The 14,180-nt window shown below is 47.3% G+C and overlaps 1 protein-coding gene across 1 annotated transcript; it reads right to left on the reverse strand.

The window, feature by feature from the left end:
* On the reverse strand, positions 1–10,805 carry LOC146341717 (vomeronasal type-2 receptor 26-like). The gene is made up of 3 exons (XM_084808403.1): positions 10,598–10,805; positions 5,769–5,895; positions 1–1,649 (listed from the first exon to the last, which is right to left on the reverse strand). Exons 1-3 carry the CDS (start codon positions 10,724–10,726, stop codon positions 1,342–1,344), a joined length of 564 nt encoding a protein of 187 aa, XP_084664529.1. The 5' UTR covers positions 10,727–10,805; the 3' UTR covers positions 1–1,341.
* Between the last annotated feature and the right edge of the window lie 3,375 nt (positions 10,806–14,180).

Raw genomic sequence — 14,180 nt, forward strand, 5'->3', positions numbered from 1 at the left:
GCAGGTAGTTCCAATCCAATTTAATGTCTTCTGGAGTTCAAACAAGGAGTCAAATGAATTACACCTTTTGAGTGTGTCATGTTTTCCTAACTCCATCAGCTGGCTATGGACATACATCCCCAATGATCACCCTCAGCAGGAATCAGAGTGTTTCATTTCAATGCTGAATGGACCCAATTTTGTCTCATTCCTGCTGCACATTCCCCATCCCTAAAGGAACCCCCCCCTCCACATTAGAGGCCAAGATGGGGTTGCAGCCACCACCAAGGGCTCCTTGAAAGATAAAAGAGGCCTGTGGGCCTTCAGTAGTAACTACTTGTAATGTGAAGAAGATGCTGCCAGTGTAGTGATGCTAGCAACATCTTTTCCATTGGTGATCATAGAAGTGGAACTACAAAGCCCATGATCCCTGGTGGAAAAAGACACCAGAGCATTATGCTGGCAGTGGCTTCACTTTACAAACAGCCACAGGGGAAAGAGGACAAGCTCAGTGGGCACCTCCCATTTTTTCAACATCCCAAGATGTGTTTCCCTCCAGTGGGGATAGGGAAGCAGGCAGTGTTGGGTGGTGCGTGTGTGTAAGCTGACTTGAGATTGGGCCCCATTTGATATCGGGTATGCCTGCATACATCTGCTCACAAGTGTCTGAGCTGGGATGTTCACATATGCCAGCATTCATTTTTGAGTTCTTATGATATACCTGCTACCAGCACTTCCAGTAAAATATGTCCCAGGATAAAGACAGAAACATATTCTTCCACTTTTTCCTTCTTATTAGGTGCTCCCTGTTGCTCAGTTCAGGCCTCAGTACAATAATGTAGCATTTTGGGGAAAAGATGAAACACAGTAATCCAGCACTGGAGGACAAGATGGCAAAGCTCTCCACAGACACCATGTATTTTCCTTTGGTGCTCAGGTAGGACGGAATAAAGGATAACCACACACTGCAAAACAACACCATGCCGAAAGTGATAAATTTGGCCTCACTGAAACTATCAGGCAACTATCCTGGCTAAGAAAGCCACAATGAAACTGACAATTGCCAGGGAGCCCAAATAGTCCAAGGCACAGTAAAACATGGAAGCAGAGCCCTCATTGCATTCCAGAATGATTTTCCAGTCCAACGAGTGCATGTATCTGGGAATGGGGGAGATGTACTTAGCCAAACTGTACAAATGCCTGCTTGAATCAAGGAAAGGCAACAGAATTGGCCAGCCCTTTCCTCATCCTTTTCCTCATCCTGGACCCTGGCTTGGTAGCCATGAATGCCAGAACCACAGTGATGGTTTTTGCCAAGATGCTGGAAAGGGCCACAGAGAAGACAATGCAAAAAATCATTTGTCAAAGAAGGCAGGCTGCTTTTCCAGGCTGCCCAATGAACAGCAAGGTGCAGAGGAAGCAAAGAAAGAGGGAAATAAGGAGGATGTAGGTGAAGCTCTGGTTGTTGGCTCTGACTATGGGAGTGTTCTCGTGCTTCAGAAAGGTTGCAAGCACCAAAGTTGTGGTCAAAGAGAAAAAAAGAGCCAAGATGATCAAGACAATCCCTGAGGATTCTTCATAAGAGAAGTAGCTTAGGATCCTGGGAATGCATTGAGTTTGGTCCTTGTTGGGATACTGATCTTCTAGACATTTGATGCAGGCATCCATGTCTGAAAAAAAGGGAAAGGCTGATTATTTATTTAAAGACGCTGGCCAGTATCTACTGAAAGGAGTCAATTATAACAGTGAGAACGCATCGTAGGGATGTATGAAAGTCACTTACCTGTGACGAAATTTGATTCGCGGTGGAGGGGAGGTGCTCCGTCCCTTCCCCCGAAATTCTGGCCAGGGGGGAGGCGCCCCGTCCCTCCTGCTGCGAATCCTGGCCGGCCAGGACTGCAAATGGTAGCTGCCACCGTTTGCGTCCCTGCAGTCAGCTGTGATAGGCTACGTAAATGTTTATGTAGCCTATCACGGCTGAGTTAAAAAAACAAACAAACTGCGCGTACGCAAATGGTGGCGCCCATGGCTGCCGCCATTTGCGTTCCTTATTTTGACACGTCTAGTCTACGTAAACATTTACGCAGACTACGACGAAAATAAGGGGAACACAAATAGCGTAGCATCTACGCTATTTGCATTCCCCTTATTTTCGCCGTAGTCTACGTAAATATTTACATAGACTAGACGTGCCAAAATAAGGAATGCAAATGGCAGTGCCCAGGGGCGCCACCATTTGCGTACACACGGGTTTTTTTTTTTACTCAGCCGTGATAGGCTACATAAACATATACGTAGCCTATCATGGTATTTTTTAAAAATCTAGCCATGATAGGCTACGTAAATCTTTACGTAAATCTTTACGTAGCCTATCGCGTTTTTTTTTAAAACTTGGAAATGGCAGCGGCGGCAGCTGGTCGGAAGACCGGCCGCTGCAGCTGCTGCCGCCGAACCGCTGCCGAACTGCCACCGGAGCCGCCGCTGCCAGGGAGATTCGCCCAAGGTAAGTCCCATCCCCGGGGGTGGCGGGGGGGGTGGTGTGGCAGACCGTTTCACCACCAATTTTGGGGGGCTGAATGCGCTGGCATTCAGCCTCCCCGAGATTCGTGGCGAAATTCTCTGACATCCCTAGTTCTGTAGAGGCTAAGATTTATTATTTGAGAGAGGAAATACCTGATTGAGATCTCATCTCAAGCTATGCATGTAGCAGGTGTCCTTTGGCAAAAGCCATTCTTTCTTAACCCTAGGCTTCATTTATTATTTGAAACTAATAATAATAATACTAAGCTTTCTAGGCTACTGTAAGAGTGCAGCTCTTCTAATATGCTCAGTGTTGCTGTTGTTGTTGTTGTTGTTGGTGTGTGGTGGTGGTTTTATTTAAAAAGTCTTGTCATTCTAGGTTGGGGAGCTCTTTAATCCCTCGGCATGTTCTGAAGGCACATAAAGCCATCCTGCTGAAGCTACAGGGCTTTGGGTCTAGTCATTTAACAAAAGAAGAGCTGTAACGTATCAAACCAAGGGCCTACATAGTCCAGCTTTTTGCTCCCATAGTGGCCAACCTTACGCATATCAGAAGCTCATAGGCAGGGCATGAGTACAATAGCTCACTTTTATGTCATGTTCCCCAGCAACTGACACTTAGAGTCATATTGTTTTGTTTTGTTATCACTGTAAATTGTATAGGAAGGGCTCTGCTGGATCAGACCCAACGATTATCTTGTCCAGAATTCTGCTTCTGCAGTGTCCAACCAGATGCCTATGGGCATGACTGCAACAGAACCATCATGCTTTCATTTCCTAGCAGCTCATATTCAGAAGCACACTGCCTTTGATGCTAAGGATAAGATATAGCTGTAAAATAGTTCCATCCCACGTGGGACTTTATCCACCTCCAACCCGCTCTTCCAGATCTAGAACATTTGGTTAGAAACCTCAAATTACATGACACAGAGCCAGACCAATAGACCCATTTATTTTCATGTTAACAAAAATAAGGCAAGACAGCAAGCAAGGGTACAGTAACACAGTAAACCAAGCTACAAGCTGTCCATCGTGTGCCTCTGTAACTTGCATTGTAAACTGAAGCCCAGGGGGGTCTCTTGCACCTTCTACTTGCCCAAGGAATCCCTCTCTGGCTCAGAGCAATGCAGCATCCAACTCCAATGGACGCACCCCTCCCTGGTCTCTTGACAAAGGCTTCAAATCCCCCTTACAAGGGCTAGCTGGCCAAGGCAACGAGCTATTCAGCATGTACTCAACTTGCACACCTGAGCCTTGTTAGCAAGGGCCATGGATAGTTGGAAGGGAGTATTTGGTCCAAGTCCAACAGGACAGAAACTCCTCAAGAGAGAGGGTCCAATCCATTTCCGATCCCATTGCAAATGTCTAGGAGATTACTTGTAACACCTAAATGACTTAGGGACTGATTATGTGAAGGACCTCTCCTGACATATTCATTCACCTTAGCATTAAGATCTGTTGTACAGGGTCTCATTGGGGTTCTGATTGCAGAGTTGTGATTTGCTGAGACATAGCAGAGTGCCTTATTAATCTCATATATGCATTTTTAGTTATTTGTTTGATTTGTGGCCCATCTTCCTACCAAGAGAATTTCAATCAAGGCAGTGTACCATAAGAGATAAAACCTTAATACAAACTCGCTTAGGCTGTTGAACTCACTGCCAAGGGATAGCAGCCTTCTCCCCTCTTTGTCCCTTTTTATTCTGACAGGTATGAGGCCTATTGGGCAGCAGAAGCTTCTTGACGATTCCCAAGGCCTTGATGGAATTTTATTGATCATCCCTCTCTTTTTTAAACTGTTATTTTAAAAAAGGTTTATTCATTTGATTCTTTAAAGAACATACATTATTTATACACATTCAAGAGGTACACACTCTTCAAATACATACATACATACGTACATACTAGGGATGTACGAATGTCACTTACCTTTTCGAAGGGTGACATTCGCGGTGGGGGGGAGGCGCTCTGTACCTCCCCCTGAAATCCTACCCCAGCTGGCTCCGCTCCGCAGCAACTCTGCGGAGCCACTGGCCGGGTGCATCCACACGGCAGGTCTGCAGACGCAAATGGCGGCTGGTGTAGCAGCCACCATTTGTGTCCCTTCACTGAGCTGTGACAGGCTATGTAAATATTTACATAGCCTATCACGGCAAAACTGGGGATGCAAATGGTGGCCGCTACGCCATTTGCATCCCCGCTTTTGCCCTGATAGCCGACATAAATATTTACATAGCCTATCACTGCTCAGCGAGGGGACGCAAATGCCGTAGCGGCTGCCATTTGTATCCCCGCTTTTGCCGTGATAGGCTACGTAAATATTTACATAGCCTATTACAGCAAAAGCGGGGATGCAAATGGCGGCTGCTACGCCATTTGCGTCCCTGCTCTGAGCCGTGATAGGCTACCTAGATACTTACGTAGCCTATCACAGCTTGCCAGGGGCGCAAATAGCGGCCGGCATAGCTGCCGCCATTTGCGGCCTCAGCCCAGCAGTGGCTGGAGCCACCGGAGCTGGAGCTGCTGCTACTGCCAGAGCCGCCGCTGCCAGTGGAGCCACCGCTGGAGCCGCAGCCAGGTAGGCTCCATTTCGCAGGGCTTTCGCGGGGTGGTGTGGCGAGTTGCTCTGTTCCGCCACGGATTCTGGGGGGCTGAATTCTGTGGGATCCATGGCAGAATTCTCTAACATCCCTAGTGTCAGGGTGGACACTGAGCCCATAGAATCCCAGAGTAGTTCTGATGCTGAGGAAGAGCAGTTGCTCCTTCGGGAGAGGAGCGCGCTCCTTTTTTCCCAGGACCAACAGCTGACGGAGCTTCCTCCCACCCACATTCCTAGTTTAGAAAGCAGTCCAGGGAGTGACTCAGCACAAATAGCAGACTGGGGGGGATGCGCGGCGCAGACGCAAAGAGCGGCGCCAAATGGTTCGCGCTCAAAGAACGGTTGCGCCCAAAGGATCCAAGGGAAAAGGGGAGGGATTCTCCCTAGTCCTTATATTCAGGGGTCTGCCAGTAATTGCCCTTCAAACGGGGACCAACTGTTCTAACTTAGGGCATAGGGATGCTGCTGCTCAGATCTAGTTGCTACCTGTAGAGCTGTTAAGTTATAAAAGAAGAATAAAGCTTTGAAAATAATCCCTTTGTCTGTGTCTGGACTTGGCTACTGGATTAGACTGAGTGCCCTCCAAGGAGCCCTTGACACCTAGTACGTACATACATACTTAATGAGTATGTGTTGTAATGGGGTTATCTGTGTACAGTATGCCTCCTACCCTTCCAGTGAGAGATCATCCCTTTTGGACACAGAACGCAGTCATAGCAGCAAAATTTCTTCCCCTCCTTCTTTTTCTTGCTGTAGCCGGGATAGCAGTTGCCATTGCACACAGACTGGGGCAGCACCTGCACGGATGCATGGAGAGTGAGTAACAATAAATGCCTATGGGCTTCTCCACATGGAGGCTTTTTATCCCATGATTTTACTTGGGCTTCTGCTTCCAGATTCTTTCCGTGAGTAAGATTGGTCCTTTACATGCTCCCCCCACTTTCTCTGAGAGTTCTATATATTTCATCATACAGCAAGATGGCGGTGTTGTTACAATGCCACTTCCTCTTTTCACAGAGAAAATTAGACTGATTGAACGTGGATCTTTTTGTTAACTCATTATTTCCATTTCAAATTAAGCCGCATAAATCCTTGAAAAGCACGAGAGAGGCACTGGAGGTTGATGACGTAAAGGACACTGTGAATCACCTATCTCAGTCACAGGATAAAAGCCCCATGTCGAGAAGCCCTGTGTCTTGAGAATGCCCATGTTGCAAATTGTGGGTTGTCGACAGTGACTGAGTGATGACATTACAGATGCCCAGCAAATTTCTCCTGAACTCGGGTTGGAAGATAACTTCAATGGCTTTTATAGCCTGTCACAAGTCATAAGTGAGCTTTACAAACCTAAGAATTCTCTTCCAGCTGAAACTGAGAGAGACAAATGACTACCTTTCCTGTTTGATAAATGCTATGCAGAGGCAGGAGCAAGGTCTCTTGTAGGCCAGCCAGTCAAAATCTTTTTCAGCCAAGGATCACCCAGCCAAGTCTCAAGAGACTCCCTCCCACCAAGGGTCTGTGAGGATGAGATGCTTTGGCAGCCAGGGATCACATGATCTAAGAGAGCGTGCTGGGCATGCCATCCCCATGGAACTGGGCTTAGGGTGGGGAATCATAGAATCATAGAATAGTAGGGTTGGAAGGGGCCTACAAGGCCATCGAGTCCAACCCCCTGCTCAATGCAGGAATCCAAGTCAGAGCATCCCTGACAGATGGCTGTCCAGCCTCGTCTTGAATGCCTCCAGTGTGGGAGAGCCCACCACCTCCCTAGGTCATTGGTTCCATTGTTGTATTGCTCTAATAGTCAGGAAGTTTTTCCTGATGTTCAGCCGGAATCTGGCTTCCTGTAACTTGAGCCCATTATTCCGTGTCCTGCACTCTGGGATGATCAAGAAGACATCCTGGCCTTCTTCTCTGTGACAACCTTTCAGGTACTTGAAGAGTGCTATCATTCCCCTCAGTCTTCTCTTCTCCAGGCTAAACATGCCCAGTTCTTTCAGTCTCTCCTCATAGGGCTTTGTTTCCAGTCCCCTGATCATCTTTGTTGCCCTCCTCTGAACCCTCTCCAGTTTGTCTGCATCCTTCTTAAAGTGTGGTGCCCAGAACTGGACACAGTACTACAGATGAGGCCTAACCAGTGCTGGGTAGAGGGGAACTACTACTTCCCGGGATTTGGAAGCGATGCTTCTATGAATGCAGCCCAAAAAAGCATTTGCCTATTGGGAAGCAGACAGTAGTGGTAGGAAGATCTTCTTTAATCAAGTCAGCAAAACGAGCAGGGGGGCTCCCAAATGCAGAAGGGTTGGCTTACCACTTCCCGTTTTCTCCTCCAGAAATCAGTTCATAAAATACGAGATTTTGCGAACTTTCAGCAAGAAAGTGGCTTAGATGCAGTGGAACCATGAGGGCAGGTCTTTGGGACGGATGTCCAAGGCTCCACTCAGTACATATTACAGAGGACATTAATGATGGGTCTCAAATGCAGCAGGGCTGGCTTACCACTTTTTGAAAAAAGTGAAGTAACACACTGTGCCATTTAAGAGCGCTCTCCCTCCTGCCTCATAATACCATTATGACCAGAGTTTAAATTTTCTCACGGTATAGCTATGTTTATGGAAACATTCAGTCAGAAAATCTCTTCTATTGGACATCTCAGTAAATGACCACGGAAGTGTCTTCGGACAGCGCTGGCTCTTCGGCTTAGAAACGGGGATGAGCACCGCACCCTAGAGTCGGACATGACTGGTTGGGGACACCTTTACCTTTTTTTATTTACTCAAGCTTCTGCAGCTGTGACTCACCTGATTAAAGCTTTTATGCCACACAATTTGGTCATCATGAATGGTTAACTCTTTGCCTGGAGCAGCCTGGGGATCCAGTTGTCCAACTTGGAAAACTTTCCAATATTATATATTATTTATTATATATTATATTTTACAATATTATATATTATAATATTATATATTATAATATTATATTTTATATAATATTAATTTATTTCATTTGTATCCTGCCTTTCTATCAAGAAATGGCGTTCAGTGCAGCTTCAATCACAGATAAATAAAAACTTCAATAAAACAATAATAAAACAAATACATTGAACACAACTGAAAGCACAACAGTAACACAATGAAATCAGCACCCAACCCAACAGACCCGCTTACACACAAAAAGCCAGCTTCAATTAAAGGGTATTTTCCAGCTGGTGGAAGGACAGCAGAGAGGGAGCCAACTTGTCTTCCTCGGCAGAGAGTTCAACAGCCTTCTCCAGGCCTTCTCAGTGGCTGCATCTAGGCTGTGGAAGTCCCTGCCGAGGGACACCATCCTTGTCTCCTCTCTGTCTCAATTCATTTCAACTGTTATTAGGCCTATTGGGAAGCTGATGGTGTTTTATGCCCCCTGAGTGTTTAATGGAAGTTATTTCCATTAATAATAATTAATAATAATGGACTCCTCCCACCACCACCTGTCAACCCCTCAAGTCTCATTCCTTGCAAGGAAACTGTGAGGAGTTGAGAGGCTGTGGGGGCAGGAGTCCCATGCCACTCACCAGCTGCTCATTCTCTCCTCTTTTCAAGGAGAGAATGAGTGCTTGGTGGGCAACTCCTGTCGGCACTGCCTGTCAACCCCTTGTGGTCTCCAGACCGTGAAAGTTTGACAGGAGCTGGAGGGAGGAGTTGCCCAACAGCCACTTGTTATCTCCTTGCAAGAAGGAGAGATTGAGCGGTTGGCGGGTTGCGCAGGACTCCTGCCCCTGCCACCTTTGAACCCCTCACAGTCTACCTGCAAGGAAGGAGATCGCGAGGGCTTGACAGGTGGTGGGGGCAGGAGCCCCGTTGCTGCCCGCCTACTGCTTGCTCTCTCCTTGCAAGTAGAAAGGCCTTTCTGAAGCTCATTTAAAGATCTAGTTGTCTTGTTATTGATAGCTCCATCACATTCTAAAGAGCATCTTATTCAATAACAATGCTGGAGACACTGTGCACTTTGATGGAAATGGAACAGTAGTTGCAGGATTTGATATTACAAACTGGCGGATGTTCCCCAACGGCTCAGTGGTTAGAGCAAAAGTTGGAAGACTGAAGACAAGGGGTTGGCGGGTGGTGAGAGGAACTCTAGCGGCCACCATTTTGTGCAAAATGGTGGCTTGGGGTTTTACAGAAACATTTTTTGTTACCTAAATGGTGGCAGTAAAGGTGCCATTTACCCAACATCACTTTCCCGTAAACTCCTGAGCTGCCATTTTGTGGAAAATGGTGGCTCGCTAAGGGGATGGACGGCTGCGGGGCACTTCTGGACCATGTGAGTGTCCAGCGAACAGGTCTGATAAATGACAGCAGCTCAGTGAGCAGGGTCTGGGTAGCTGAGTGTAGGGAAGTCTTGGACTCCCACAACATCCCTAATAGAGTAATGCTTAAGCCATAAGGGTGGCTATCAAACATGTATTGGTGGCCTCATGCCCAGAACATATGAATACATAGCAAGATGATAAAGGTGCCTTGGAGATAACACCTGGACCTCATTTTCTCCTGCAGAAATCAGTTCATGAAATACTTAGAGATTTTTTTGTCCTTTCAGCAGAATTAAACCTGGAATGCAAAGGGTGTGTGTCCCCCGCAAACACATTGGGGGCTTATATGCAGCAGTGTCATGAGGGCAGGACACTGTCATCCAGACATCCAGGCTTCTCTCAGCAGAATGAGCACTGGGCTGCCAAATACAGCATGGTTGGCTTACCACCTTTTGAAGTAAGGGACATGCCAATGAACATGCAGGTTAAAATAGTCATGCATCAATAGTCAGCTAGGGCTCACTTGATTAAAGCTTTTATGCCACATGATCTGGTCAGCATTAATGGTTAACTCTTTGCCTGGAGAAGCCTGGAGAGCCAGTCTTCCAGCTTTTGCTCTAACCACTGAGCCGTTGGGGAACATCCTCCAGTTTGTAACATTAAATCCTGCAACTACTGTTCATGTACATCAAAGTGCACAGTGTCTCCAGCATTGTTATTGAATAAGAAGCTCTTTAGAACGTGATGGAGCTATGAATAACGAGACAACTAGATCTTTAAATGAGCTTCAGAAAAGCCTTTCTATGATGTTTCTTGATTCAATCCATTTTGCCTGAGATAACGAAAGTATTTCAAGCAAATTCCATCACATGGTAACAAACATCTACTAAGTTTTTAACAGGTTATTCAGTAATTGTCACCATTTTATAGTCCTTTCAAAACCATCCATTAGTAAATGTTTCCAAAACTAATTAGGACAGAGGCCATAACTTCATTAGAACACTCACTGTTCATGGTTTTTACTAGGGCTGTGCATGTACCCCCCGATTCAACTCATAAGCTGCCTTGGGGATTTCGAGGTGGGCACGATTCAGCTCGGGCTGATTCAGGGCCCCCACGACCTGCCTCGGCCTATGAAGTTGAAGCGGGATTCGGACATCCAAATTCTGCTTAGGCCCCCTCAACAGGCTGTCCAGCCCCCAGCTCCTTACCTGGGCCCTTGTTCTGTGGTGGGGAGGGGTGCCACCACCAGGGGATCCTCTGCTGATGCTGCTGCCAGCACTGCTGGGGGAGCCACTGGGGACGGCGCTGCCAGCACTGCTGGGGAAACCATTGCCCATCAGAGTCCACCAACTGCCTGTTCTGCCCTCTTTGCAAGGAGGGAAGAACAGGTGATTGGCAGGAGGCACTGGCCATCTGTCAAGCATGCATGGCCTCCTTCCCTGCACAGAAGGGGACCACGCAAATTTGACAGGCACGAGGGCAAGAGTCGCCCTCCAACTGCGCTCTCTCCCTTCCTTGGAAGGAGGGGAGGGTGCCCGGTTGGAGGCCGAGTCCTGCCTATGTTCAAGCCTTCACTGGTTCCTTGGTTGTGAGGAGCCTGTGAAGGCCTGAGTCAGGCCAGCAGCGGCAGCTTGCAATGAGGCCGAGCTGCTGCTGCTGCTGCCATTGCCACAGGGGGAGCTGCTGCTACCACCAGCTCCTAGGCCCTCTGGATGGGCGCTGACAGCCATCTTGTTCTGGGGAAAGGGGGAAGCCATTTTTAATAACAGCTCCTCCCTTTCTCTGGAACAAGATGGCTGTCAGCATGCATCCAGAGGAACAGGTAAGGAGCTGGGGGCTGGGCGGCGGCGGCAGTGGCTGTGGTATGGCGGCCGGGCCTTCGGATCATTCCGAAGTGCACTGAAGTTATTCGGAGTGATCCAAGCTGCTTTGGGCCGCTTCATGCTCCCTCTGCTTCAACTCAGAGGCAGCCAAAGTGGCCCTCTTCAATTCAGAGTTCAGGCTTCCTGGCTGAAGCAATGCACAGCCCTACTTTTTACATAGCGTTAGTGTTACTTATGTGGCTATTAATAGTACCAATTTTTATCTACAGTATTTAACAAGTAAGTTCTAAGCAAACATTTAGTATAGTCTCTATAGAAACACTCTTTCCTGAAAATACAGCAGTATTTGATGGAATATATATTTTCTTCTGCATCATTTATAAGGAAGCTTCACGTATATGAACAGGAACAAAATAAGTATCTACAAATGTCGTAAACAGATCTGTTTCATTTATTTATAAACATAAACAACCCCAATTATTAACAGCCAACTTAACCCAAGTTATTGTTTCTTCTTTGTGGTCTCTGTCATTCACATACTGTATATGGGTTATGCACTTGCACAGAACAGTCATTTGGAACATTCTAGAGTGAAATGGAGTTTTAGGCGGAAGTCCCACCCACCTCCTCTGCACATGGTCCAAGTGTGGCTCTGTCTCACCTCCCTCTCAGTTCCTTTTCATCTGTTGCAGTGATGAGCAGCATCTGGAACTTTCTTTTGCCTCCCTGCAAATATTCTACAAAAATTCTGCTGTCCCCTCCTGGGACACTGAACAGAGTACTTCTTTCTCTTTTTTGTTCCTTTCCTATCTTCTCTGAGTTTTTCTTCCTTTTTTCTTCATTGCCCCTTGAGTCACATGGTCTCGAAAGCCTTTTTCAGAAATTTTACTAGCTGTAGCAAGAAGATGCCATTGACTGATCTAACTGCCTTCTCTGCCTTGGAGAAGAACACCAGGTGGGCTCCTGGGCCCACTGCCAGACCTTTACAAAGCAGGCCAGGAGAAACAGAAGGACACACCTCCATGCCCTGTTGTGGGAACAAGCCCTCAAGGCAGCAGACACAGCCGCATCGAACCAGCCTCTGCGTCCTGCCTCGGCTTCCATTTGCAAGAAGCCAGCTTTGGCTCTCTCTCAGCATCTTCCAGTGCACACTATGGAAAGCACTTCAAGGCAACCATTCTGGGCATTGAAAGTACCACTCTCTGCCATACTGACAGCATTGTCCACCCCCTCAGACCAACAAATCAAGACCGGCCCTTTGGTACCAGCAGTTGAGAACAAACAGGTCAGACAGACCAAGTCCCAAAATAAAGGCTTTGATAACTCCCAGGTGCCAGGACCGAAAAAGAAAAAAGATGGCTTGCATGATAGAGTCTGACATTGAACCTGAACCTACGCTGGTTCCAAATCAGCCACCCTCTGTACAGATCATGCCTCAAACTCTTATGCAATCACCAATGCCAATCTTACACCCATGGGTCCATAACTCCCCAGATGATATCCTGTGCCTGGGCTCGGTATCAGAAGGTGAATTCAGAGAATGTTTCTCTCTGGAACCATTCCATAACCTCCCTCAAGACCACCTTCCAAGGAAGTATAGATCCCCTCAGTGCTGACAGACCTCGCCAGCCTCCTTAGCTTCTCTTGGAGGTTTTCTTCATCATCACTGTGATATGCCATGGGAAAGCCATAGTTGCTGCCACTTCTACAGGTCTCCTTCCCATCATTATGAAGACCATTCACCACCAAGACAGAACCATTATGAGTACAGGGAGAGAGACTGCTTGCATCACCATTCCCGTTCCCAACGTTCTCATTCCCCTCACTTTCTAGAATGATCTAAGGCAGCTTCCAACTGTGCAACACCTTCTCACAAAGTAACCAAACCACCTGTTGCTCATTTACTGGAAACTACCATGGTCCCAAGCTTTAGGAGTTTGCCTCTCACTCTCTGCCCTCCTCTTTTTTCAGAATGTGAAAATGTGTGATCCTGAAAAAAATGTGATCCTGAAAAAACTCCTGGAGCCAACAGACTCTTTTCCCACTTCATCTGTCCAGGCCTCAACCTCCTCAACAGATGCCACCCTAGGGGATCAAAATCCTCTCTCCCTGTTGGATGATGCAAGGCCATACATGGGATAAATCCTCAGAATGGCAAAATCCCTTGGACTAGAGATTAATGTCCCTCCTGTCCCAATACTGGATCTAGAGCCAACCCACACATGTGATTTACCGTGGAGGGAAAACACTTCAGGGTCATACAGAACACATGACATTGTGGCCACCCTGCCGCTTCCCCCTCTAAAATGCACATTTTCTCAAAGTCATTTTTGCGAGTATTTTACCTTAAATGCAGCTCTTGGGTGCTTCAGCTGCAGTGTGCCCCATTCACCCAAATTAAATCCTGCATGCTGGGCATGCCTAGGGGTGTGTCTGTGCCTGGCTGTGAGGGACTGGGAGAATAGCCTGCTAGGTCTACTCAGGTGTAAGGAGCAGAGGCGAGAAAGTGAGCCAAAGGGGTGGCGAAGGGGTGCCATCAGGAGCCGCTGTTCTGCCACTGCCTGCCCTCCCCACTGCCCCCTTGAGCAGCCTGCCCTCCTCACCATGTCTATAGCATCTTTCTCCCATTGCGAAAATTGGACCCCCCCCGCCATAGGGCTGCTTTTCCCATTAGAGGCTCTTGACTCATTCATAGAATGCAGCCTTTTTTCTCTATTCATAAAAGCTCAGTTTTAATCTTTAATCTTTCATAATGTACCAGTGGTGGATGAGAGGGGAGAGATGTGGGGTTGAACTATGGGGGCTTAATTCAGTGCTTCCAAACTTCCCTGAGGGTGGATATGGGGTGGGGAACAAGCCTCTCATTTGCTCAGCAGCATCTCTGTGTTTGATAATGTTCAGCGCAAGTGGCGGGACTCTGCCTACATGACCCCAAAGTAAGGAGGGTGGATGTGCAGTGTGACCGGTG

This window comes from Heloderma suspectum, chromosome 6 (genome assembly GCF_057233095.1).
Source record: "Heloderma suspectum isolate Gila_16-S chromosome 6, 16-S_ref, whole genome shotgun sequence".
In the NCBI taxonomy this organism is placed as follows: Eukaryota; Metazoa; Chordata; class Lepidosauria; order Squamata; family Helodermatidae; genus Heloderma; species Heloderma suspectum.